The 25,490-nt window shown below is 35.6% G+C and overlaps 3 protein-coding genes across 4 annotated transcripts; 2 read left to right on the forward strand and 1 right to left on the reverse strand.

The window, feature by feature from the left end:
• Positions 1-541: 541 nt before the first annotated feature.
• Positions 542-1,134, reverse strand: LOC110928439. The gene has a single exon (XM_022171459.2). The coding sequence runs from the start codon at positions 1,130-1,132 to the stop codon at positions 668-670; it is 465 nt and encodes a 154-aa protein (XP_022027151.2). The 5' UTR covers positions 1,133-1,134; the 3' UTR covers positions 542-667.
• Positions 1,135-6,507: 5,373 nt separating this feature from the next.
• On the forward strand, positions 6,508-9,304 carry LOC118490100 (phospholipid:diacylglycerol acyltransferase 1-like). The gene is made up of 5 exons (XM_035987311.1): positions 6,508-6,731; positions 7,410-7,632; positions 7,706-7,986; positions 8,061-8,376; positions 8,454-9,304. Exons 1-5 carry the CDS (start codon positions 6,508-6,510, stop codon positions 9,195-9,197), a joined length of 1,788 nt encoding a protein of 595 aa, XP_035843204.1. The 3' UTR covers positions 9,198-9,304.
• A 5,565-nt stretch (positions 9,305-14,869) lies between these two features.
• Positions 14,870-18,834, forward strand: LOC110885935 (nuclear transcription factor Y subunit A-8). Of its 2 annotated transcripts, none has more exons than XM_035987312.1 (6): positions 14,870-15,021; positions 15,558-15,807; positions 16,594-16,691; positions 16,758-16,823; positions 18,053-18,211; positions 18,291-18,834. In XM_035987312.1, exons 2-6 carry the CDS (start codon positions 15,651-15,653, stop codon positions 18,516-18,518), a joined length of 708 nt encoding a protein of 235 aa, XP_035843205.1. In that variant the 5' UTR covers positions 14,870-15,021; positions 15,558-15,650; the 3' UTR covers positions 18,519-18,834. The 2 variants fall into 2 exon arrangements, with proteins under 2 accessions (XP_035843205.1, XP_035843206.1); XM_035987313.1 differs by having other exon boundaries at positions 14,879-15,021; positions 15,555-15,807.
• Positions 18,835-25,490: the final 6,656 nt, after the last annotated feature.

Consider the following 25,490-nt stretch of genomic DNA (forward strand, 5'->3'; position numbering starts at 1 on the left):
GTCTGTCACACTTGAATGGTTAAGAAAAAGATGTTGAAATGCTTTGAGAATAGTATATCTAACAAGAGAGATACACAATGTATATGTGTACATTTTTTAGATCATAAGAACAAACATGAAATTATTTGAAACATACTAATTTTGTTTTGGTGTTTTGAACTGAAAAACATTTGTTATCGTGTAACAATACCATCGCCATAAAAAGTAAACAATTTTACAAAAGGCGCATTTCTTTTTAATTACATCTCCCTGTTGTATATATAACTTCATTTTCTTCAACAACGATCAAATACAACTTTCTAGTATTAATTATTTCTTCAACAAGGATCAAATACAACTTTCTAGAATTAATTAATTTCTAGATAACACAATTACAAATAACCTTCTTTATTCACTACTCTATTATTACATGTTCTAACCTTTGTGATATGTTTTAGACCAATTATGTTGTAATAAATTGTGGACAGGTCGAATAAAGTATTGCACTAAACTCAAATTGACGAAAATAGTTAATATTAGTTTGTTGTATGTATGTAAGATAAAACAAAAATAAATGAGTAGATTATAATAATAAGGGATGAAGGTAGGTTTTTATATAAAGAAAGAGATTACACAGAGAAGATAAATAACAAGAAGAAAGAAAAAAAGGAGGGATTACTTGAATGAATCAACCACGCTTAACAGGATCAAAATTAGAAACACCAATGATTGCTCCCAAAATCCCACCAAGAACAATCCCACCCGCTCCGATGCTCAGCAAGAAGTTGTTCAGTGACGGAGTCACACCGGACGCCGCCTGTGCTACCTCCGGAACCACCATGGACGCCGTTAGAACTGCGGCCGTCAACGCCGTCACGGCGTTCTCCTTCATTGAGCTCTTCACCACCACCAAGCGTTGTTTGGATGCTGCTGCTGGGGTGGTAGTCTTGGAATTAAGGTTAAGGGTCAATGGGTTGAAGAAGGAGGTTGTAGGTGGGAGAGTGGCCTTCTTGTGGGTCAACGGCATAGCCATGGAGAGAGCACAAGTGGAAGCCATGGATGATGCTTGCTTGCTTTGTGATGGATGAGAAAAGAAGAAAATGGTTAAGTTAAAGGAGGGTTGAGATGAGAGGTGTGTATTTCTGATCTCCATTTATCTGACTTGGCAGCTTCTCCGCTTGGTATTGGTAGATAACCTTATCCACACATCTATCCCTCATTGTTTAACTCGAGTTTCGTTTCTAGGCAATTACTGGCCAAATATTTTATAAGGGTGTGTGAGGGTTATGGTTGGGACATGATTCATCATCTAGGAATATGAATAAAAGGCTACACTATTCCCTTGCTTGATCCACCATGATTTGCATGGATTAAACCATGACAACCATGGTCCTCCTTTCTATTTTTCAAGAAATCATTTCCTTTTTCTTTAGATAAAGATAAATTAAAATCAATAAGAGACTAGTGGTTTAAGTCATGACCATACCCTTAGGGTAGTGGTTTTAGATGGTAGATTAAAGATGAGTGACATAACACATTGATATTGAGGCTCAAGAAGGGTCATGACCAAACCCATACAACCAAGCATTTTACCTTCAATTAATCTCACATCAAAACAGATAATGTATTTTCATATCAACAACTTCAATCTCACAAAAATAAAATGATACTTCCTGGTGCGTAAAGGCTAAATGCACTCGCAAACACGTTCTACAAATCATAAAAACATTCTTTTTATTTCCAACTCTACGAACATTTTTATCAATACTTACATTTTCACATGATCACCATTTTCTACATTTTCTTTTTATTACTCAAACTATATTTATTAATAATCCATTTTCTATTTTCGTGTTATAAAAAAACTAGAGATTAACCCCTGCGTCACGAGCGCGGGGTTCGAAAAATCGTGCTAAGCAGTAAGCAAACAATGACCAAAACTAGAAAATCGTAAAAAGAACACAAATTTATACCACCAAATGTAGGCAAAGACAAACATGAAGCTATACCGCAAGCTGGCGTAAAACACAGACAAACTCGAATTAATACTCAGAAAGCTTTAACTTAAAGACAAAAAATGCAAAACTTCAAGGGCCAAAAGTGAACCAAACAAACTTGAGGGACTGAAAATGTAAATCACCTTAAAAAAGCACTAAACGACCAAAAAGACATTGTTCGTAAGACCTACACAAATCGTATATACTAGCGTGATTATCGCGCGCTTAGTTGCGGGCCTTTGGTCATTATTGGTCTGGTTCATTACAATACTCGTACTGGCACTCGACATAACAATCGTGTCCATTCACCACATGTTTTATATAGATTGAAAATAAAAGCGAATACCTATATTGGTACTGGTGTTCTTCGGTAGGTATCAGTCCGTTACGATACCGGTATCATACAGACACTCGATATTGCTTACGATACCAAAAAATACTTTATTGCGAATATAACTTTGTGTTCAATGAATTTTATACCACCGCGTCGAGAAAACTATAAAAACGGATTTGGTACTGTTACTATTGTTGTTTGGTCGGTGTATGTTTGTTTTGTGATGATAAAAAAAATCAACTATATATGGCTCGTTCGAATGGAACTTTTATCGAATTATACCTAATAATAAGCACATGATGAGGCTAATAAAAAAACTATACCGATGCTATACGGTGCGGTACTAATGTCGTTCAGATAATATTAGTAATATTAAAAAAAGAAAATTATTAAAAGTTAAAATTAAAGACATATGTTTAAGGTTAAAGTAAATATAATAGTAATTTATTTTAATATTGAAATAATAAAAGTATGGATAAAAACTATATATATTATTATAAAAATCAAATTTCTATTCACAATCACTTTCCAATTATACTTGTTGATGTCACACGTTGCGGCGAAACGAAACAAATGATAATGTAAAACAAACGTTATTTGAAAATGAATCATGTTGTTTAGAAAGTCAAACTATTAGAATCGGCCCAGTTTATCATCATACCATTTTACGATACCAAACAAGTACTCATTTTTTAATACAACTTCTTTTTTTAATAAAACTTATACCATAATGTTGAGGGAAAAAATTAACAAGAAAAAGTTATTAAACGGATATCAAATTAATTGATAAAGGAAATAATTTAAAAAAACTATTAAAAACAAAAAACAAATGATAAAGAAAATATGGTTATAAAAAAGGAAAAAAAATATGTTAAAAGAAATAGAATAACAAACTATTATAATATTAAATATTAAAAGATTAAAAAGCTATATATCATTATAAAAATAAAATCACTATTCCCAGCCACTTTCCAATAATATATACTAGATGGATTCCCGCGCGCTTCGCTGCGGGTTTTTGATCATTATCGGTCTGTTTCATTACAATACCAGTACTATACCAACACTCAGCATAGCAATCGTTGTCAATTGACACATTTTTTAAATTATTGAAAACCCAACAAAACGAATACCCATCCCGGTATCGTTGTTGTTTGGTCGGTATCAGTCCATTACGATACCAGTATCGTACAGACACTCGATATATCTTACGATACCAAAAACTACTTTATTGCGAATATTACTTTGTGTTCAATGAATTTTATACCGCCACGTCGAGAATTCTATAAAAAGGAATACGATATCTCTACTGATGTTGTTTGATTGGTATATGTTCAGTTTGTGATGATAAAAAATCAACCATATATGACTCGTTTGAATACCGTTGTTGTTTGGTTGGTACATGCCCGGTTTCTGATGATAAATAATAGCGCGTGATGTGGTGAGAAACACAGACATTGCCACGGTGTGCATTGTTCGGTTGGTTAGATTATTATCGTCAACCGAAATCGAGGTCATAAATTAATCTATTTCATTAATCAATCCGTTTTCAATTAAGCAGTTTAGTTTATTCACTTAGATTGATAGTTTTTGGTTTAACTCATTTCATTTCAGTTAATAGCCAAGACCAAACTTGGGCTAAAAATTTTGATAAGAAAATACATGAAATTTAGGTATAAATACATGAAATGAATGTATATGTACATGTAACGGAGGTACAAATACATAAAATGAGGGTATAAGTATGAAATACATGAACTGAATGTATAAAAGATAGAAATATATGAAAATATGAATGGTTCCATTCGGTTAATTTTGGTTAAATGAGGGTACAAAAAAATTGATAACCGTTTTTGGTTAATTTGGGTTTCGGTAAATTAGTTTTTTGTTGATTTTGGGTCGATTTCGGTTAACGATTCAGTTATTACTCACCTTTAAACACTGTTAATCACGTAATATATCAACTTTTTAATTGAAAAAACTATAGTAATACTATACTCAAATTAATAGAATAAAATACTCGTTTATATGGTGTAATTTAAAAAAAAATATATTAACATACCAAAAGTAATGGTCGTTTAAAAATCGTGAGAAAGTTAGTTTTTTATAAGGGAGTAAATTACAAGTTTTGTCCTTTATGTTTGTCCCAAATTTCAGTCGTTGTCCTTTACCTCTAAAATTGATTACTTTTGTACTTAATGTTTAAAAATGTTGCACGTTATGTTCTTTAGGGCAAACCGAGTTATAATTTTCAAGTAAGTTATGTCATGTACACTGCACATGAGGGTAGAATGGTCATTTCACCTGCCCACTTGTCTTCAATACCAATCATACACATAATAACCTTCAGATCTTGATTTCATTGAACAATACACTTTTCCTTTTCTCCAAATTTCCGTCATCTTCCTCACCATTAACAACAATCCTCTTCACAACCACCGTCTCCCAACAACACCACCATCTTCCTCACCATTAACAACCATCATTTGCCCCAATTCTTAGAGTTTCAACTGCAGTCGAAGTCTCAAATTAATCTAGTCCCCAATCTAGTCTGTTTGTCACGTCAGTTGGGACTGGGGTCTCGATTGCAACCGATTCGGCCATTAATCCAGGTACTAATCATCAAAATCCCTCCAATTTACATGGTGTTTCTGTGCCTCTTGCTTCACATGGTGCTTCTTTGGAAGGGAACAAACCTGATGTTATCTTGATGGGTACTAGTTCTGAGCTAGAAATTGCGGCTAAAGCTGCTGATGAACTTTTTGAAGTTGTGGGAACTTTTTGAAGCTGTGGTTGCTGTGGCTAAAGAAGTTTGTTAGGTTAGTTTGAAACCGACATCAAGTTATGGGCTTCGGGAACTTACATAAAGGACGAGTGATGTTAGTTTTCTGTATCTTGATTCATAATGCTCGGAAGAATAATAAGATGTCGATTTTTTAGTCTTTTTGATGCTTTTCATCAAACGAAGATCAGAAGTAAGGATTAGGGATGATTGTTCAGATAAGTATGAAGGTTGAAGATGAAGTAAATTAGGGTATTAAAAGGGGGGAAAGACAAGTGGGGAGGTGAAATGACCGTTCTACCCTCATGTGTAGCGCACATGACATAACATAACTGAAAATTATAACTGAGTTTGCCCTAAATGACATAACGTGCAACATTTTCAAACATTAAGTACAAAAGTCATCAATTTTAAAGGTAAAGGACAATGCCTGAAATTTGGGACAAACATAAAGGACAAAACTTGTAATTTACTCTTTATAAGGGGATAAAGTGTAACTAATAACTAATTGTCGATAATTTTGTTAAAGATGAGGGACTAAAATGTAATATAGATGAGATGATTAAATTGACGGTATTTAATCACTTGACATTCTGTAGCTATTAAACATTATGGGATAATGACGAAGTACGTTGGGCTTTAATCATTTGTACACTAATGCATCAGCTACTTGTACCTTTTAATATACACGTCAATACTGACCAACACAACTATCGAAACGTCGACAGAATTAATTAGGTCATCATGGTACTTTTGGAATTTTTTTAAACATTATAGTTTATAAGAAATGAAAATAATACGTAAAAGAATTAGAAGTTTGTTGTGAAGGGGAAAAATGTAATTAATTACCTATAGTGATGTTAAAACCCAGGAATTTAAGTGTAATAAGATGTGAAACTAAAATATAATTATCGTTTAAAAGAATTGTAATTACCTTTATTTTAATGGTGTATTTATAATAAGAAGGAAAAATATTTTATTTATTAATTCATTAATTATTTATTTATTTATTTTTTTGGTATCTTAGCCTCCTTTATGCATATAGTATAGATTAGTAAAAGAGGTTTAATATATAGAGGTGAGATCTGTAAACATAAGATTAGGCAGCCAAAACCTATAAATGAAGTGATCTCTCTCATATGGCACGGAGGAGAAGAGGCCGCGGAGGAGGTGGAGGTAGAGGTGGAGGTGGAGGTGGTGGAGGAGGAGGAGGAGGAGACGCCAAGAAACCTACAAACTCCTCGGATCAACCTCAAACCGCCAAACACAAAACAGAAAACACTGATCATCAGGAGGCGGTTACTACGAAATTGAAAAAGAAGAAGAAGAAGAAATGGTCGTGTATAGACAGCTGCTGTTGGTTGATCGGATCCATATGTTCCATTTGGTGGTTTTTATTGTTTCTTTACAATGCCATGCCCCCCTCCTTCCCGGAGTACGTCACCACTGCCATAACCGGTAAAATACCCGACCCACCCGGTGTCAAACTGCAGAAACAAGGATTAAAGGCCAAACATCCCGTCGTTTTCGTACCCGGCATTGTCACCGGTGGCCTTGAGCTCTGGGAAGGCCACCCCTGCATGGATGGCTTGTTCAGGAAGAAGCTTTGGGGTGGCACCTTTGGTGACCTCTATAAAAGGTACTGTACTACCTAATTATTATTATATATATATCAGCCTTCAACATTTGAACATGCATGCCTGTCTAGTGGTGACTGACTCATTACTATCAAAACCATTCATGATGAATGAGAGATTACAATATTTAGCTTTCCAAATTGTTAGTTTAACTGTTGAATCAAGACTTATTATATATTTATGTTACTATTACCCGAACAGTATGCTATGCAATAATGTTTTATTAGAATAGGTATGTGATTGTTTAACAGTTAATGACAGTTGATCATCAAATAGCCACAGTTGTTGGTTAACCGTCCTATGATCGTGTATTTATAACTCTATCAATAAGGTAATAATCACCAAGTAATCGATTTTCACTAATTTGTTTAAACCAATTTTTCTGTATTATTATCGTTTGCTGCCAAATGTGTGCGTATTCCGTTCTTTGATACCCAACATTAACGTCTATTGTGAACTAAGGTAGCGTTCGTTTCACATAATGGAATGGATTCTTTGATGGAATTTAAATGCTGATGTCCTATTTCTTATTTTCTTGTAGCTAATATAACCTAAAACCTATAAAAGCTAGTAAAAAAGAAAAAAAAACGGGATTATTCGCAAATCAATTGTGGCCAACTGAAGCTTGCTTTTGGATCGACCCATGGATGATGACGATGATGTATTTTTGTTTTTTGCAGGCCATTGTGTTGGGTGGAGCACATGTCACTGGATAACGAAACCGGGCTTGACCCACCTGGTATACGAATCAGACCCGTTTCTGGACTAGTGGCAGCTGATTACTTTGCTGCAGGCTATTTTGTATGGGCAGTTTTAATAGCGAATTTGGCTAGCATTGGATATGAGGAAAAAAACATGTATATGGCAGCTTATGATTGGAGGCTTTCCTTTCAAAATACTGAGGTACCCTTATAGTTAGATGCATATGAAGTCATTAACCAATTGCCCATGTCGAATTAACCAAATTTTGAATTAGATACGAGATCAAACTCTAAGCCGGATGAAAAGCAATATAGAACTCATGGTAGCCACAAGTGGTGAGAAGGTGGTTGTGATTCCACATTCTATGGGCACTCTTTATTTTATGCATTTTATGAAATGGGCTGAAGCACCACAACCACTAGGTGGCGGTGGTGGCCCAAATTGGTGTGCTAAGCACATAAAGGCGGTGATGAATATAGGTGGCCCATTATTGGGCCTCCCGAAAATAGTCGCAGGCCTTTTTTCCGCGGAAGCCAAGGATATCGCTGTCGCCAGGTAAATTAATCTTAGTTTTTTTTTTTTTAAGATATGCAACTTATCTGCATGTCCAACTTATGTTTTTGATGTAGGGCGGCTGCACCCGGTGTTTTGGATAAGGATATATTCGGTTTCCAAACATTGCAACATGCAATGAAGATGACCCGTACATGGGATTCAACGATGTCATTGATACCAAAAGGCGGGGACACTATATGGGGTACACTTGATTGGGCTCCCGAAGCTGGCCATGACTGCGTTGCGTCGAAAGTCAACAATAACGAAAGTCAAACATCAGGTCAAAACATGAAGCAGAGTTCAAACTCAATTAATTACGGGAGAATAATATCTTTTGGGAAGGATGTTGCCTCACTACCTTCATCAAAGATCAACAGTGTGGACTTTAGGGTAATCTATCAGATCATAGCAATGTAAATGTTTATCTATGTCAGCTGATGATCATTTATTATTAAAATAAAATGCAGGGTTCTGTTAAAGGTTATAACTGCGCAAACTCATCGTGCCGGGATGTGTGGAATGAATACCACGATATGGGAATTGAGGGTGTGAAGGCTGTTGAAGATTACAAAGTTTTTTCAGCTGATTCGGTTTTGGACCTTTTGGAATTTGTAGCTCCAAGAATGATGAAACGTGGTGGTGCTCATTATTCTTATGGAATCGCTGACAATTTGGATGATAAAAAATACCAACATTATCGATATTGGTCAAATCCCTTGGAAACCAGGTTACCCAAGGCCCCTGAAATGGAGATGTTTGCAATGTATGGAGTTGGATTAGACACGGAAAGAGCGTATATTTACAAAAGTAGTCCAGCTGGCGAGTGTCATATTCCATTCCAGATTGATACATCAGCGGACGGTGGAAATGAGCAGAGCTGTTTAAGAAGTGGCGTATACTCCGTTGACGGGGATGAAACGGTCCCCACCTTGAGTGCGGGTTTCATGTGTGCAAAAGGTTGGCGGGGGAAAACCCGATTCAATCCATGGGGCATTCAAACGTATATACGAGAGTACAATCATGCACCACCAGCAACTCTACTGGAAGGACGAGGTACCCAAAGTGGGGCCCATGTGGATATAATGGGAAATTTTGCTTTAATAGAAGATATTATACGCGTAGCAGCTGGCTCAAATGGAAAAGAGCTTGGAGGTGATCGGGTTTATTCTGATATTTTTAAGTGGTCTGAAAGGATCAACCTACAACTGTAGCCTACAATCAGAAGAATTCGTGACGACGAATGGAAATCTTATTGTAATGAAAATCAAATCGCCTTCATTAAGGAAAAGAGTGAAGCCCAAGTAATGAGGTTGCTTTATTGGCAGAGTTTTTGTGTGCATGATTTTGAATGGACAGTTTTGTTGCTCTCTGCATCTACTCCTTCCATATCATGGTTAGAATCCTTTTAATATTCTAAGTTCTGAGAGGGTATAATACAGGAGATTTTTTTTTTTTTTTTTTTTTTTTTGGGTCGATGATGTTTAACTCTAGAGATATTTCAGTAAATTATTAATAGAATAAAACAAAATAAATGAGGAACAAATTTTAGTGTGATATTCTAAAAGTCTGGTTATGGATGAGGGTGATTATGGGAGTCCCATCCGTGTACAAGGATGGGTTCAAACGAGTTTTGTCAGTGAGGGAGGGGAGGGCGTTTTTGGCTGGTTGTGAAAGGCTGCTTACGTTTTAGAGACCAACTATTGTGGGTGCTCTAAGCGATTAAATGATAACTAAAAGTATTAACCAGAAATTGGCTAAATAGCTTTTCACTTTTAGGTGCCAAGTTAGCAAACACAAGTCCCTAAACCAAAGTTGCATGATTATGTTCTATATGTATTTTGTCATGTCCTGAATAAGGCTGGCCAAACGGGCGGGGTGGGGTGGGTTGGGTTGGGTTGTGTTGAAGCATTTGCACCCGTTTTAAGTTAGCAACTTTAAAAAAGTGGCATATTTTGACCCGTTGCGTAGACCCAAATTGACCCATTGTAATTTTGGTTGACACAAATAAACCCATATGTATTTTTTTTGCCCAACTCAACTCATTCCTTGAATAACGAACGAGTCATGACTGATGATCGCCACTCCTACTCCTAAACAAAATTTTGCATACTTTACAGAAAACCTCATCGTACTTAATTTTCCCAAGTCCATGTACAAAAGAGATGCATCACATTACTCAGTATTTGCCTCTGTGTTAAGAGAGAAATCAGATAATAAGATTATTATTATTATTATTATTATTATACAGCTCAAACATGGTTTCCCGCTTCTCATTAACAACTACTAATATAGACTGTTACAACTAATCCAGTAACTAACAAACAATGAACCAGCTAATTACATACAATAATTACAAAAACTGACCCTAAACTTATTATCTACCGTAACTGTAGTCGTATATACGACAAAATGAATGTTAACATGCCGTTGCAGTTAATTTTATATGTATACTATTTACACTTGTGTTGGTTTAAATATAAAACTAATCAACCCTTTACATATCTAAAAACCTTGTGATTTGGTTGTAGTGCTTTACAAACAACGATAAAAGAGAGATGCGGTTTCAGTTAATAGCTGAGGTGGCTGTGTTTCAGTTTATAGGTGTTGGGTTCGACTTGCATGTACTGCTCCCGGTGTGCATACAATGTCACACCACTTATATTTGCATGTTTCTTTCCAAAAAAAAAAAATTCCGATGAGAAAAAGATCAGAAAGATTATCTAAAGCACGCACATAAACAACCAACCAAACAAACGTACCTAGTAATGTCTCGTCTATATAGGGTCTTGGTGTGTAGTAAAGGTGCGCTAAAGAAGAGCTTCTAGCTTAGTGGTATTAGAGACTTTAATATAACGATTTAAGTCCCATAGACCATAGTGCATAACGAGCCGGGGGTCTCACTGGAAGCAGTCTCTCTATTCCTACGGGGTAGAGGTAAGGCTGTCTACATCTTACCCTCGTCAGACCCTACCTTAGCTTTGCTATTGGTGGGATATACTGAGTATGATGATGAGATCATAGTGCATAACAGGGGCGCAGCTTAAGTAGGGCGGGAGGGGGCGGCCGACCCCCGAACTTTTCGCTCAGTAGTGGAGAGTATATAGTTTTTGTATAGAAATTTTTGGGTAAATACATTTTCGACCCCCGGTTCTATAGAAATTTTTTGATATATACGTTTTCGACCCTGTCGGAAATCTCAAGCTTGGCTGCTGATGTATAACGTGGTATTAGAGAGTTTAGTATAAAGATTCAATAGTGGATACTAAAAATAGGTTTTGTGTTCTTAAAAAAAGTTAAAAGTTGGGACAAAAAAAGGGCAAAGGATAAGCCCAATATTGAAGAGGTCAATTCTCCGTCGCTCTCTCATTGTTTCTTGTTGCGGCTTTCCCTATGCTTTCTTTCATTTTTCTTAATATAAAAAAAATAAAAATAAATTAGGAGCAAAGTTATCAAATATGAGTGCTGCAAAATTCAAGTTGATGTGAAACATAATAAGAAAGTTAACTAATTATCCAATATTTAAATTTAACATAAAAAAAAGCAACAAAGTTATGTATTATCATCATTTTGATTTATGACTTTTTCTTAACCATGATTACTAGAATAGGCTGACTTTAATATGTTATATGGACACTTTTTTATATAACATAAGCAAAATATCAATATATCGGTAATGATTTGAGAGGATCGAATATGAGTAGGAAAGACATTTCCCAAAACTCACGCAACTCCACCTTTCTTTTCTTAGAAAAGAAACAAAAAGCATACACAATCAATTTTAAATGAACCATCCTTCAAAATTAATGCTTTAATTCTACAATTTTATTTCTTTTTATATTTTTCAGGACCAACAAACACAAGAACGTGATAATGGATACGCAAGAGGATAGAATAGATGTCAAAACCGAATCTATACTGATATGTTTTAAGTTAACTAGTTTTCTAATCGTGACATGAATTAACTTGTTGTACAATTTGACTATTTGAGTAGATTTAAATGAATCATAGACAATTCTTATTTACCCCACGATTAAACCTGTTTCTTGAAAAAGTATACTATTTGGTTTTTACTTTTTTTTTAAATAAATAGAATTAGGAGACTACGATCTATCATTTCTTCTCCTTGGTACATAAAACATATAACTGTGTTATTAACCTTAGAAATAAAGTAGTTAAACAAGTTGTATTCATGTTTAATACTTATGTTATTCGCGTTGTCAGAGACCTGTTAAACTCGATAAGACACGATTTGCCAGCCCTAGCAGTGATAGGAGACCCAAGGAAACTTGGGTTCGATCCTTGAGACAAACTGGTTTTACTGGTAATTTACCGTCGTGCCTACGGGCGGGTGGGTTACAGGGTTTTCCTCGGAATTGATTGTGACGACTCAGGTTACTCTTGGAGTATTCCGTTTGTCCAGTGAGTGCCCGAGAGTGCTCGGGATTGATTTGTTGACCGTTAAAAAAAAACTTGGATAGATGAACACGATTTGTGGAATCAAAACTCTAACCTAGCGTTACTTGATCCACAAAAGTAAAATGATAAAAGATGAGAAAAAGTAATTCCATTACATGTATCCTTTATGTATTGTTGGCAATAACATAATTTTAGAAAGTTGATTGGTATTGTCTCCCTCAAAAACCGAAAAGCAATAAGATATCAATCAAGTTTCGTAAAACAAACCACCACTCACGTAAACCTCCTATCCCTTCCCGCATACCAACAGTAGATGCAAATTAGAATTCAATTCCCAACCCAACCCCTTTGAAGAAAACCCAATTTCAAATATTTATTACAATGATCCCAACAGTAGATGCACATTGGCTTGGTGGACTGTGTTTGTGTTGTCTAATGACATGTGCATTTTTTTAAACAGTGAAAATAACTTTTGAGGATGAAGTTGAAACTTCACCCACCTTTAATACTGAACTCTAAACAAGTTCCTTCAATTTTTCTTTTACAATTATAATTCCTTTTGACAGAAACAATATTTCATTTCAATACCCTAAAAGGGTATATAATTAAACTGTAAACTTGTTATGTTTTGCTATTTATGTTGGCAACATAGACATATTGGTAGGGGTGTTCACGATCCGATCCGATCCGATCGAGGGTCTGCTCATGCTCGGATTGAATTACAACCGATCCGATCCGAGCGGATCAAATTTGTAAAACCGATCGCAAAAGTGATGCTCATGCTCGGATTGAATTTGAATCGATCGGCTCGGTTTCGCTCGGTTTTTATCAAATCCTAAAAAAAAGCGAGCGGATCGTTTTCGCTCGATTGAATAATAAGGCTTCGTTCAACAAAAACAAATTCTAACTTAAAGTACGATTACAAAAGCAACACAAAATAAAGTGCGAATACATAAGAAACACAAAATAAAGTGCGAATACAAAAGCAACACAAAATAAAGTGCGAATACAAATTGTCATTTAGTTCAAAAGCCATAAACTTCTTCTTTAAACTTGTTCATCTTCATCCACAAAATTCAACTTCAATTCAACATATAACCTATAAACACAAGCATTAAACAAAACCATTAAGTTCTACACATTACAAAACAACTTTTAGGTTTTGTCAATTATAAAAATACCTTTCATTTATTATCAGACCCATCTGGAGTCAACATCAATTTCCAATTTTTCTTCATCTCTTGCAGCTTGCTACACATTAAAAAAAATAAAATACAAATGTTAATACATAAACTACAAAAGTACAAGTAGATTATAAATCAATCTGGTTAACAGAAACAAACAGAAACAATCTGGTTAACATAAACAAACAGAAACATAACAAAATCAATCTGGTTAACAGAAACAAAGAGAAACATAACATTTTTTTTTGAACAAACAAAGGAGCAATTTTTATTAATAACCAACAACCAACCAGGCCCAACTAGCAAGTAGCTAGAAAGGACCTGGGACAAACAACAGCTAATCACCAACCATGTTTACATCAAAATTTTGCCAACTATCGGAGACGGAGACTGTGAGTCTGTGACTGTGGAGACCGGAGAGTGAGACTGAGATTAGAGCGGCGATTTGAATACGACTGATTAGGGAAGAATAGACTTAGGGTTAGATTATACTTAGATTTATATATTAAATATTAAGTTGGGATGAATGTTATTTGGGCTTTTAGTTTTTTTTGGGCTACTATATTTTTTTAGGTTTTTAATCTATAATATAAATATATATATATAGGTAGAGGATCCTGTAAAAAGTGCTCAAAGTGTGAGAAGTGTGAGAAGTGTATTATAACACTATATATAATACTATATAACACCATATAAACACCGTATAACAATATGTAACACAATGTAATACCATATAACACTTTGTAACACTATATATCATTATATAACAAATATAACACTATAGGTTGTCTGATAGCATGTCTATGATAGATGTATAGTGTTATATTTGTTATATAATGATATATAGTGTTACATAGTGTTATATGGTATTATATGGTGTTACATATTGTTATACGGTGTCTATATGGTGTTATATAGTATTATATATAGTGTTATAATACACTTCTCACACTTTAGGCCCTTTTTACACTATCCTTACCCTATATATATATATATATTAATTATTAATAAAAATAATTCGAGCGAGACCGAGCGAGCGGAGCTATGCTCATGCTCGGATTGAATTTGAATCGAACCGATCTGATCGGCTCATTTACAAACTGAGCAGGAATCGAACGAGCATTTTTTGAGCATTTTTCGAGCGATCGTCGAGCAGTTTGGACAACCCTACCTATTGGTGTTTGAGTTAAAATACAATACAATTAATTAGGATATTGTGGGTAAGTCATGGTGGGACCAACCACAAAAAATAAGAATAAAGCAAAAAAGAAAGAAAAATACCAAATGAGGAGCAGGGTGAGTGAGTGTCTTTATTAAAAGATAAAAGTCTTTTGTAAGCAGAAGAAGGCAGCCAGCAGCAGATGATTTGAGGGTTTCAGGGGAGGAGACATACCCAATTTCACCCAACACCTCTCTTCTTCTCTCTCTTCCAAAGGTTTCATTTTTTTCTTTTTATTTTCTCTGTCTTCCTTCCTTCAATCTTGATGCATGTATTATATATTTTTAACTTGGGATTCTTTAACAATACTTCATGGGGGTTTGATTTTTTTATCTTGATCTGTATCTGACTGAATCTTGATTGTAAGTATTGGGGACATGTTCTTGGTTTCTACAGAAATATGTTTAACTTATAAGCTGCTGCACATTCTTCTTGATTGAATCTTTCTTAGGTTTTCATAAATGTTTATGCTTTTTCAACCCATCTTAATCTTGTGTAGATAGATAGATAGATAATCACCATCTGCTTTATAATCTATGTTAGGGTTTTATGGTGAAATCTTCTTTAATGGTTTTAATCATCATGGAAAATTCCTAAATACAAAGATATTGGATCAAGGAACAGGAGGTTATTATATATTTTTATTGATCCAATTTATATCATCATCTAACTACTTCTTGACTTGCTTTCATAGAGTTAATTTTCAAATGATTCAACCCGTTCTTTTGTCCGACTTTCCCATGTTTAAGCAGCCAATTTGCACACTAGATCAAACCCTCGAGCGATTTCTATGGCATATAGGAAGGAGTAAACAAAGATATCTTTCCCAAAATTTTAGCTTAAAGATGGTTTTTATGCCTTATGTCTCTGAGGATGCTAATGAGTTGACTCAACAAATTCACCATCAAGATTCACCTACCTGCCATTCGCACTATCAAGATGATGGTGATATTTCTCCACAAGCAGTTCACTCCCAAAATCAGTGCATCTCATCAGTCTCAGGTACTTACTTGACTTTCTGAACCAATCATATTTGGCTTTCTTTACTGAACTAACCATTATTATTAGCATTGCAGTTTACAAGAAATAGTGATATTAGACAACTTTTGAACTGCAAATACAAAAGAAGGAACTATTTTCGTATGGCGAATTTGCCCAGATTTGATAATCTTAATGTGGTCTTTATGAATATTTCCATAAAAACGACAATCTGTTCGCAACAGAAGACCCATGTGATGGCTTGAAAAGTCAATGACATAAATTTTTTTGGGTGAATTTGTTGCTTGTTTTAGCTTTATGGTTTAGGGGCCGTTTGGCAACATCTGAATGGTTAAGTGCTGAACTAGTAAGATGTCTGAACCACTAAGTGTTGAACCAGTAAGAGGTCTGAACCATTAAGAGCCTATATAATGCTAACCGTTTAGAGGCAAATGTCTGACCAATTCAGATTAGAGGTCTTAACCATTCAGACTCTGTATAAATCTTAATCATTCAGAGGCAAATGTCTGAACCATTTAGACATCTGCTCGTAAAACAAACAGTCTGAACCATTAAGTGTTGAACCAGTAAGAGGTCTGAACCATTAAGAGTCTCATTAAGAGGTAAACAAACAGCCCCTTAGTCTTGTAATGTGTAGAAAGGTTTGTGTAATTTATTAAAGTCAAAATTAATCAATTAGTTAAAAAGAAGACTTTTGCTTATAGATGAAAGAACATGCCACCCAACTACTAACTGGGCACTTGACATCTTACCTGAATAATGTATTCATTACTTGATGATATCTTGAAGATGAAAGCTACAAGCTTGAAAAAGCTCAGACGAAGAAGCCACTCTTATTCATGGGAAATCCAACTTTTGGCCTCACTAATCATCAAGTCACCCCGATGGTATGTTTCACTCACTTATTAATTCATTTTTCACATAATCTACCAACTTTCTGCATTGATAATCAGGTTCAACATGCTTATGCTGATCATTACTTGAATGGTCTTTACGCTGCCTATGGATCACACCCTATGGTAAGTTCCTCTCACCCAGTCTGATACAAAGCGATCACAATGTTAGAATAAAGTTAAACTTAATTGTGTTTATGTATTATTTATGTAATATGCACTCGGATTAGGTAGATATCTTATGCAAATTTAGTTGATAAGCGGGTGAACTTTTAAACAACTGCCGGAGCAGTTTTCCCGCCATATCAACCGCCAAAAAACTAATGTATATATATTAGATTGCCGGCAACATGATCCGGTATCAAGACAGTTTCTTTCAACCGAAATTGTCCACTCAACCGTTCACATTCTGCACACTTTGTTTCTTTCGATATTTTCTGCACATTCCCACATCAGAAATTATGTCTATGAACTCGAATCTATACAAACCTTCCGCTGCAAATAATCCGGTTCCCCAACACACAATCAGATAAGGCCATGTGTCAACTAACATTACTCCTGTCCATGTTTGCTCCTGTCATGTAGGACAAAGAGATATATGTGTTCACGAACTGTTCATGTGGGACCTTTTTTCGTGTTCGTTTGTTAAGAAATATATGTGTTCATGAACTTTTCATTAACACTTACCAAACGAGATCTTATGTTCGTGTTCGTTTGTTAAGGAAATGAACTTGTTTGATTGTGTTTGTTTGATAATTTAGGCAACGAATGAAAACGAATGTTGATGAACACAAATGAGCATAAACTTATGTTTATGAACACAAATGGAAACAAATGAACACAAACAAGCGTTCATGAACAAAATATGTAATACACTGGCACTTATTAAGTATTTTATTCGTCGGAATTTTGAAGTATTTAAATCATCATCATCATCATACTCGGTAAATCCCATCAATAGCAAAGCTAAGGTCTGAGGAGGGTAGATGTAGACAGCCTTACCTCTACCCCGTAGGGATAGAGAGGCTTCTTCCGATGAGACCCCCGGCGTGAACTATCGAACACGTTACCGAACGTTCACGAACATAAATGAATGAAAGTGCCATCTGTCCATGTTCGTTCATTTAACTAAACGAATGAAATTTCTTGTTCGTATCCGTTTGTTTAATAAACGAACGAACACAAACAACCTTCTTGCCGAATGGTTGATGAACTGTTCATTGAACGTTTGGTTCGTTTGCAGCCCTTGATTGTATCTGTATATAAGTTGAGATTTTTTTTTTTTTGTAATGATTTCGATGTAATTGAAAGAAGGTTTGAAATGCACTTGATATGATGAAGTTGTTATTGATCAGATTCCACCTCAAATTGCTCCTGCACGAGTTCCCCTGCCCCTAGACCTATCAGAAGATGGTCCTATTTACGTGAATGCTAAACAGTATCATGGTATTCTCAGAAGAAGACAAATCCGTGCTAAGCTTGAAGCTCAAAACAAACTGGTGAAAAACCGAAAGGTACTACTACCAACTGCAATCTGCTTTTGATAAATGAAATGTGGTAGTGATGTTTGTATATGTGTGTGTGTGTGTGCAGCCTTACCTTCATGAATCTCGACATAAGCATGCTTTGAACAGGGTTAGAGGGTCTGGTGGGCGATTTCTTCCAACTAAAAAAACACAGCAATCAAAAGCGAATCATCATTGCTTCTTGAATTGCTCAGACTCCCATTCATCTGGAAGTGAGCATATGATGATGAAGCATGGGTTCTCGTGGGGGATAAGAGGAAACGAGGGGTTTGGAGATCCTAATCGTGGCCGGTGAGAAACACTTCTTCATCGGCAGGCAACTCATCCTTGGCTTTGTTACTGATTAAGTTTCGACGTTGGTCGAGCTTAACTTTACCATTTCTGTTGTGTTATGTTTACCTAAAAAGTGTGCTGCTTTACTTTGACTTGCATAAATTTACCATTTCTGTTTGGACCGTTGGGTTACTAGTAGCCAATGGACCGGGATGTAAACTATGGATTTGCTTTCTTAGCTGACTGGTGCTTGCTTAGCTCTATTTAGATTGGGGTATGAGTGTGTTGTACTTTCATAATGCCTAAATAGCATCTATGTATTTATATCTCTTTTCCTAGCCTCTTCTTGCCGCCGGGATTTATCTTATGAAATATCTCGTCCTTCCAAATAAATTTAGGGCATGTTTGGGTAAGCTTATTGAAACAACTTATTGGCTTCTTGGAAAAGTCAGGATTTTGTGACTTATTGACTTATTGGCTTTTCCCCCTCACATACACCCTCTTTGCCAAACATCATTTTAGAGCTTATGACTTTTCAAAAAGCCAATAAGTTAATAAGTTGTTTCAAAAAACTTACCCAAACATGCCCTTACAAGTGACTTGTAGATGATATGATTTTTAAAATTATGTTATTAAAAGTTGTGTAAAAATTGAGAGAAATGAATGGACAGATTATCCTTTTCAATTTCTTAGAACATGTCAATGTAATAAGTAAACAAGGTATAGAAATGTATCACTACAACAAATTTCTCAACGGCCACATCAACACAACCGATCGGATTTTAGGTGCAGGATAAGCGGGATGATGGTCAGGTCTTCCCCAAAATATCACGGGACCTAAGGGGAGGGTTATGTAGACGCCCACACCCTTTAGCCTAACACACAACCTTATTGGTGGTTGAAAAAAGACTTACCAAAGTTTGATATGCTTAATGATCTTTAAAACATCTCTATTTGATTGTTGCTAACGGGCTAGCCTGTAGGAAAAATACATATTTAACATGAAAAATTGGTTTATCTATTGCATTATCCCCTACCTTTAGCTCCCATTTTAGATGTTGTGTATTTGATTATGAATCGAGAATATTATTATTGTAATACATTGATTATAAGTATTTGATTATGAGAGTTAAGTTTCTGTGAAAATAAAATAAACGTATGAAACGTACGAATTGAAAGAAAGTCAAAAAAAGTGGCGGTGACATTTTGGTAATTATCAGCAACTTCAAAATTACTCTAGTAGAGTAATTTTGAGCTTCTGTAGAGTAATTTTGTAAAAGTTCATGTAGAGTAATTTTGGTCGTGTAGGGTAATTATCAAAATTGTAAGGTAATTATCAAAATTACACTACCCCCCCCCCACTCCCCAAAAACCTAAACCACCCCCACCCCCCAAAAACCTAAAAAAACCTAAACCATTGTAAATGTTCATGTAGAGTAATTTTGGTCGTGTAGGGTAATTATCAAAATTACACTAACCACCCCCCCCCCCCCAGTAAATTTTTGGTTACTAGCAAATAGTTGTAGTAGTTTTTTTATTACTAACATAGTCCTCATTTGTTGACTTTTATGTAGTAGTATGTTTGTTCAATCAAACAATGTCGTTCATAATTTTGGTATTTGCCAAAAGATGCCATACCAAGGTATAGACGACAAACTTGTAGTAAGTTGTCGAGGAATGGAATTTTCATTTTGACTAACAATTTCATTATTCTAGAATTCATAATTTTAATTTTATGAAATTCAGTATTTATAGTCATTTGTTGACTAAATTTTTTGATTAAAAGAATCATTTGTTTTCGATAGTGATTAATCGATTTGGTTTGTGTTTGTTTGTAAAAACAGTTGTTTATAAAATGCTTAAGGAGATATTAATATAAATATTTCGAAGTAAATTAACAGTTAGAGTAGAACATATGTTTCAGACAAAATTGATGAAAGAATGGATTCAAAAACTTTTATGCTCGAAAAGCAAAAAGAAAAAATTAATGATGAAAAAAGCTTTCAAAAGTATTCATTTCCAAACTTCATGTAGAGTAATTTTGGTCGTGTAGGGTAATTATCAAAATTGTAGGGTAATTATCAAAATTACACTAACCCCCCCACTCCCCAAGAACCTAATCCACCCCCCCCCCCCACCCCCCAAAAACCTAAACCATTGTAAATGTTCATGTAGAGTAATTTTGGTCGTGTAGGGTAATTTTCAAAATTACACTAATCACCCCCCCCCCCCCCCAAAAAAAAAAAAAAAAAAAAAAACCTAAACTCCTCCCCCCCCCCCCACTAAAAGCTAAAAACTAAACCATAAAGCTAAACCCCATAACTAAATGCTAACAAAATTACTCTACAAGACATTTTCCAAAATTACTCTACAGAAGTCAAAATTACTCTACTAGAGTAATTTGATAATTACCCTACATTTCCCAAAATTACTCTACAGATGCTCAAAATTACTCTACAAGACACTTTTTGCTTTTTCCCCAGTAATTTAGAAGTTGCTGATAATTACCAAAATGACACCGCCACTTTTTGCTTTTTCTCTCAATGCATACGTTTCGTACGTTAATATTATTTTTATTTGATCCTTTACCTTGATTATGAATCCAGAATAATATTATTGTAATACATTGATTATAAGTATTTGATTATGAATTCAGAATAATATTAGTGTAATACATTGATGTGTATTTTTTTATTCTTATTTTTTTCTCATTAACTAGGGGTCCTAATTACTAATACGTAGAAACTCCACCGGCTTTGTCTCCTGTAACACCCTGTGTTTCGAAAGTTAAAGTCAAAGTCAAGATTGAAGTCAAAGGGAGACAAGATTGCTAATTGTGATCTGTTACTCCTTGCGCAAGTCCTGATTTGACTTCTTTGGCTCGTAGATAGTCTATTTTTATGCGTTACGTTAGTTGTATTATGTGGAGTATCTTATTAATAATCGAGGCTTATTCGATGTTTATCGCATGTTCTATCACTTTATCACTTATCGCAATCGTGCTCGCAACTCGAACTACGCATTTTGGTTACTGTTTTACGTGTGTGTGTGCCTTATGTGTTACTTGTGCATGTTTATTTATGTTATGTTGTGATGATTAATCGAAACGCAATCGAAACTCGAATCGCAGTCGAATCGCAAACGCTAAACGCAAGTCAATTAAGGATGATTGTATGTTGATATAGTAGTTGAGATTAAAAGTAATTCGAATAGGAAACTCTATCGCATCGCAACGCTTGTCGCGCAATTCGAAATCGCAAAAACTCATCGCGCCATGCCCTTTAGTCGAGTGGCCAGCTGATCGAGCTGCCACCCGATCGGGCTGCCATCCGATCGAGGTGCCACTCGATCGGGCTGTCACCCGACCAGGGTACCGCTCGATCGACCAGCCCTTTCCACTTATGGTAAGCCTATAAATACCCCTGTCAACATCACAACTTACCACTTTTGCACTCTCCTGTCCGACCAGCGCTCCGACCTTACCTTTTCTTCGATTTCTCGCGATTCCGGTAAGATTTCAACCTAAATCTTGTACTTTCTTGATCTACACGTACTCCTACACCTTTCTATCTTTTGAATCTTAACTTTTAACCGTGAAATCACTATATTTGAGGTGTTCTAGGATGATGTCATCATGGTGTTCTTGAGAACTTCATGTTTTGGCTTCAATCCACCAAGAACAACTTAGATCTGAACGATTTCCACACAAATAAACAAAGATCTTTCATAGATCTAAACATATTCATGGTGAAAAGGATTGAAAGATGGTTTTCCAACGTTCTTTCAACTCTTTTGCACTCAAGACCGATAGAATCGGAGCTCGTACTAACCTTCTACTCATTCTTGTGGTTGTGTTGGTTCAAGATCTGGATTCTAACCACGAGATTACCGGTTTCGGGTTAAACATGGAACACCGCCTCGAACAGTTAACGGGTCGGATTTGGGTGATTCCTGTCCGATCAGGATTACCAAGTATGGACGAGGTTTCTGTTGCTTAACACGTTATCAAAACATCTCGATAAAACGACAAACTATCAAAATGACCAAGGAAGAAGACGACCGGGACACCAGAACGGAGTGCCGCCCGATTGGACTGTTGTCCGATCGGATTGTCACCTGATCGGGTTGCCACCCGATCGGCTTACACCTTGGGTCCCATTAAATTATTTTTCAAACATTTGAAGTTTGAATCTTGAACGAGTTGCTGTCCGATCGGACTACCACCCAATCGGATTACCGCTTGACTATGTGACGTTTAGACTTCAGCACTTAAACAATTTTCAAAATGTTCAATACAAACAGATTGCCACCCGATCTGACTACAATCCGATCGAGTGACAAACTGCTGTGAACTTGTTCTCACTAAAGTGTCCAACCAATCGGATTGTCGCCCGATCGAACTGCCGTTCGATCGACCGACCTGAAAGGTAGAGATACTTCTATGTTTTCAAAATGCTACAACAAAAACTTCAAAAGGCAAGCCATCATACACAAACACATCCCTCCCAAACGAAGAAACAATCCACTCGAAAGGTCACCCGATCGGATGACCATCCGAGCGGATTGTCACCTGATCGACCGGCTACCCGATCGGATTGCCATCCGATCGGATTGCTGTCCGACCCACTAACGCTTGTATCGTTTACGCGTCGCTTATCGTTTATACTATCATTCTGATCAGGCTAACCTACTCTATAGCGCTCCCTTCAATCCATCAATCGTTGTGAGTATACTCGATCCCTTTTTGCTTTACGCATTTTTGGGTGTTACATACGTTACTTATTCTAAATCACATCGAACACACTACGCAATACTTTATCGCTAACCAATACCGCATGTTATACGTGACTTAATGAATGCTTGGTTGTTATGTTTACACATGGAATGCTGTCTACCTGCCTTAGCAACGATAGTACTATTTGTTTGGACTCAGCACCTGTTCACTCAGGGGTTGTTAAGGACAATTTGTTACATGGCTCACAATGGTGAGTGTAACAACTCTCACTAAAAATTAATATTTAGTATGATAATTATGCAATAAGGAAACCCTAATTAAGTTTAGTATGATTAATTAATCAGTTAATCAATATTAATTAAGCTAACAAGATTAATTAAGCTAAGTAAGGTCTATTAAAAATAGATATATATAAGGTTGTATAAGAACGTTTAATATTAATAATAAAATATATTATTTTATTTTCCTTACTCCGTTTTTAATGAAACTTAGGTTAAAACGTAGATAAAAATATGCTCGTTCTATTGACATATTCGTCGTTTTATAAAACGTTATATTTTAAAAGTTATACAAGAAAAACGAGTTAAGCAGCTGAAATAAAATAACTAAGCTAGCTAGCTAGCACGTCAAGCTAGCTAGCAAGCACGTCACTTAGTCCCACATCGACGAAATTATGTTGAGGTGCCTGCCTGCCTGCTTACTATAAATAGGAAGCTTAGGATTCATTTTCTTTGCTCAATTCTCTTCTTCTTCTCTCTATACGTTGGTGTTCTAACCAATAATCACTCGATCGCTATTACGATTAAGTTTCCAAGCGATCAATATATCCAAAGAATGTTTAAGTGCCGCCCACATTGGGTTATGCTTTATCTATCGTCGGTGATCCGATGACTGAGCCGAAGCATTGTACTTTATCGTTGTCGATAATTCGATAATGAGCCGAAGTATTATACTTTATCGTTTGTCATTATTGATAAATGAGCCGAAGTATCGCACTTAGACATTCATTAGAAATTGATCTCGGGAAATTATCGTAACTGCTGTATTGATCATTAACCCGGTTTTTATGAAATTCGTTAAGGTTCGAATCTCATGACTACCGTTAAGGTTTGATTTGGGTTTTTACACCAATACGTATTCTATTCTGTTAAACTACCAAAAATACTCCCTTACAATCAAACAAACTATAAAATTATCAGAAGATCCGGAATAATAAAGTGCATGCCTAATTATCGGAAGAAGTAGAATCAGGAAGTTTGTTAATTAAATCCTGCATGTTGATTTGTGAGTTATTCTTCTTTTATAAATTCTTTTCTCACAGTTTGTGAGTTGTTAACTGTTTTACAATACTCCAAATTATTTTCAGAATTATAACTTACAGTGATTAAGTTTATGTGAATCACCAAGTTACAGCCGGTATGTGGGGTATTGTATACATTACTTGATAATCGTCACCATTGGGGCAGCCATTGGGTGATATGACCATAATCACAGATACCATTGGACGTATGGGCCAATGGATCGAGTGGTAAAGTACTGTGGGTAGTTGGTTGATATCAGGATACATTGTAAAAGATCTTATCACTGTGAATTATAATAAATGTGTCATTTTCAGAAACTAGAATAATTCACTCAGTATTTCCCGCTGACAAAATCTTTTTAAAACGCGTTTCAGGTAATTACAATAGATTGGAGCAAGGATTGGATCCGACACTAAAGGACTTCAAGAAGTGGCTTATTTTCAAAATAAGAAATATTGTTTTTATTAAAAGCTACCTTCGTAAAACATGGAATTTATTCCATCTTTTTAAATAAAATCCGGTGTTTCTAAACTCTGATATTTTTCCTAACTCACGGTCCTGATGAAATTTCCGCTGCAATGTTTTCAAAATAATCACCGGTACCACTGGACTGCTCACGACACCGATTCCGGCTAGATGGGGTCGGGGGTCGTGACAGAAGGTGGTATCAGAGCTAAGCCACTACTTTAAGCCTATAAGTGTTGTGATAACAATACTTAAGCTTAAATAAAAGAGTTAGGAGATTGCTGTTAACTTAACTGGTAGCACATCTGATAGTATTTAGACTTGAACATAAGAAAAGATGCCTTAGTATAAGCTAAGCCACTAGTCTACACAAATAGGTGTTATAATAATACCTAAGTTTAAACGGAGAATTAGAAACTTAATATTATCTGATAGCACCCTGAATGATATTTAGACTCGAACTTAAGAATTTTGCCTTAAAATAAACTTTAAG

The sequence above is a fragment of the Helianthus annuus genome, chromosome 3 (genome assembly GCF_002127325.2).
Source record: "Helianthus annuus cultivar XRQ/B chromosome 3, HanXRQr2.0-SUNRISE, whole genome shotgun sequence".
Classification (NCBI taxonomy): domain Eukaryota; kingdom Viridiplantae; phylum Streptophyta; class Magnoliopsida; order Asterales; family Asteraceae; genus Helianthus; species Helianthus annuus.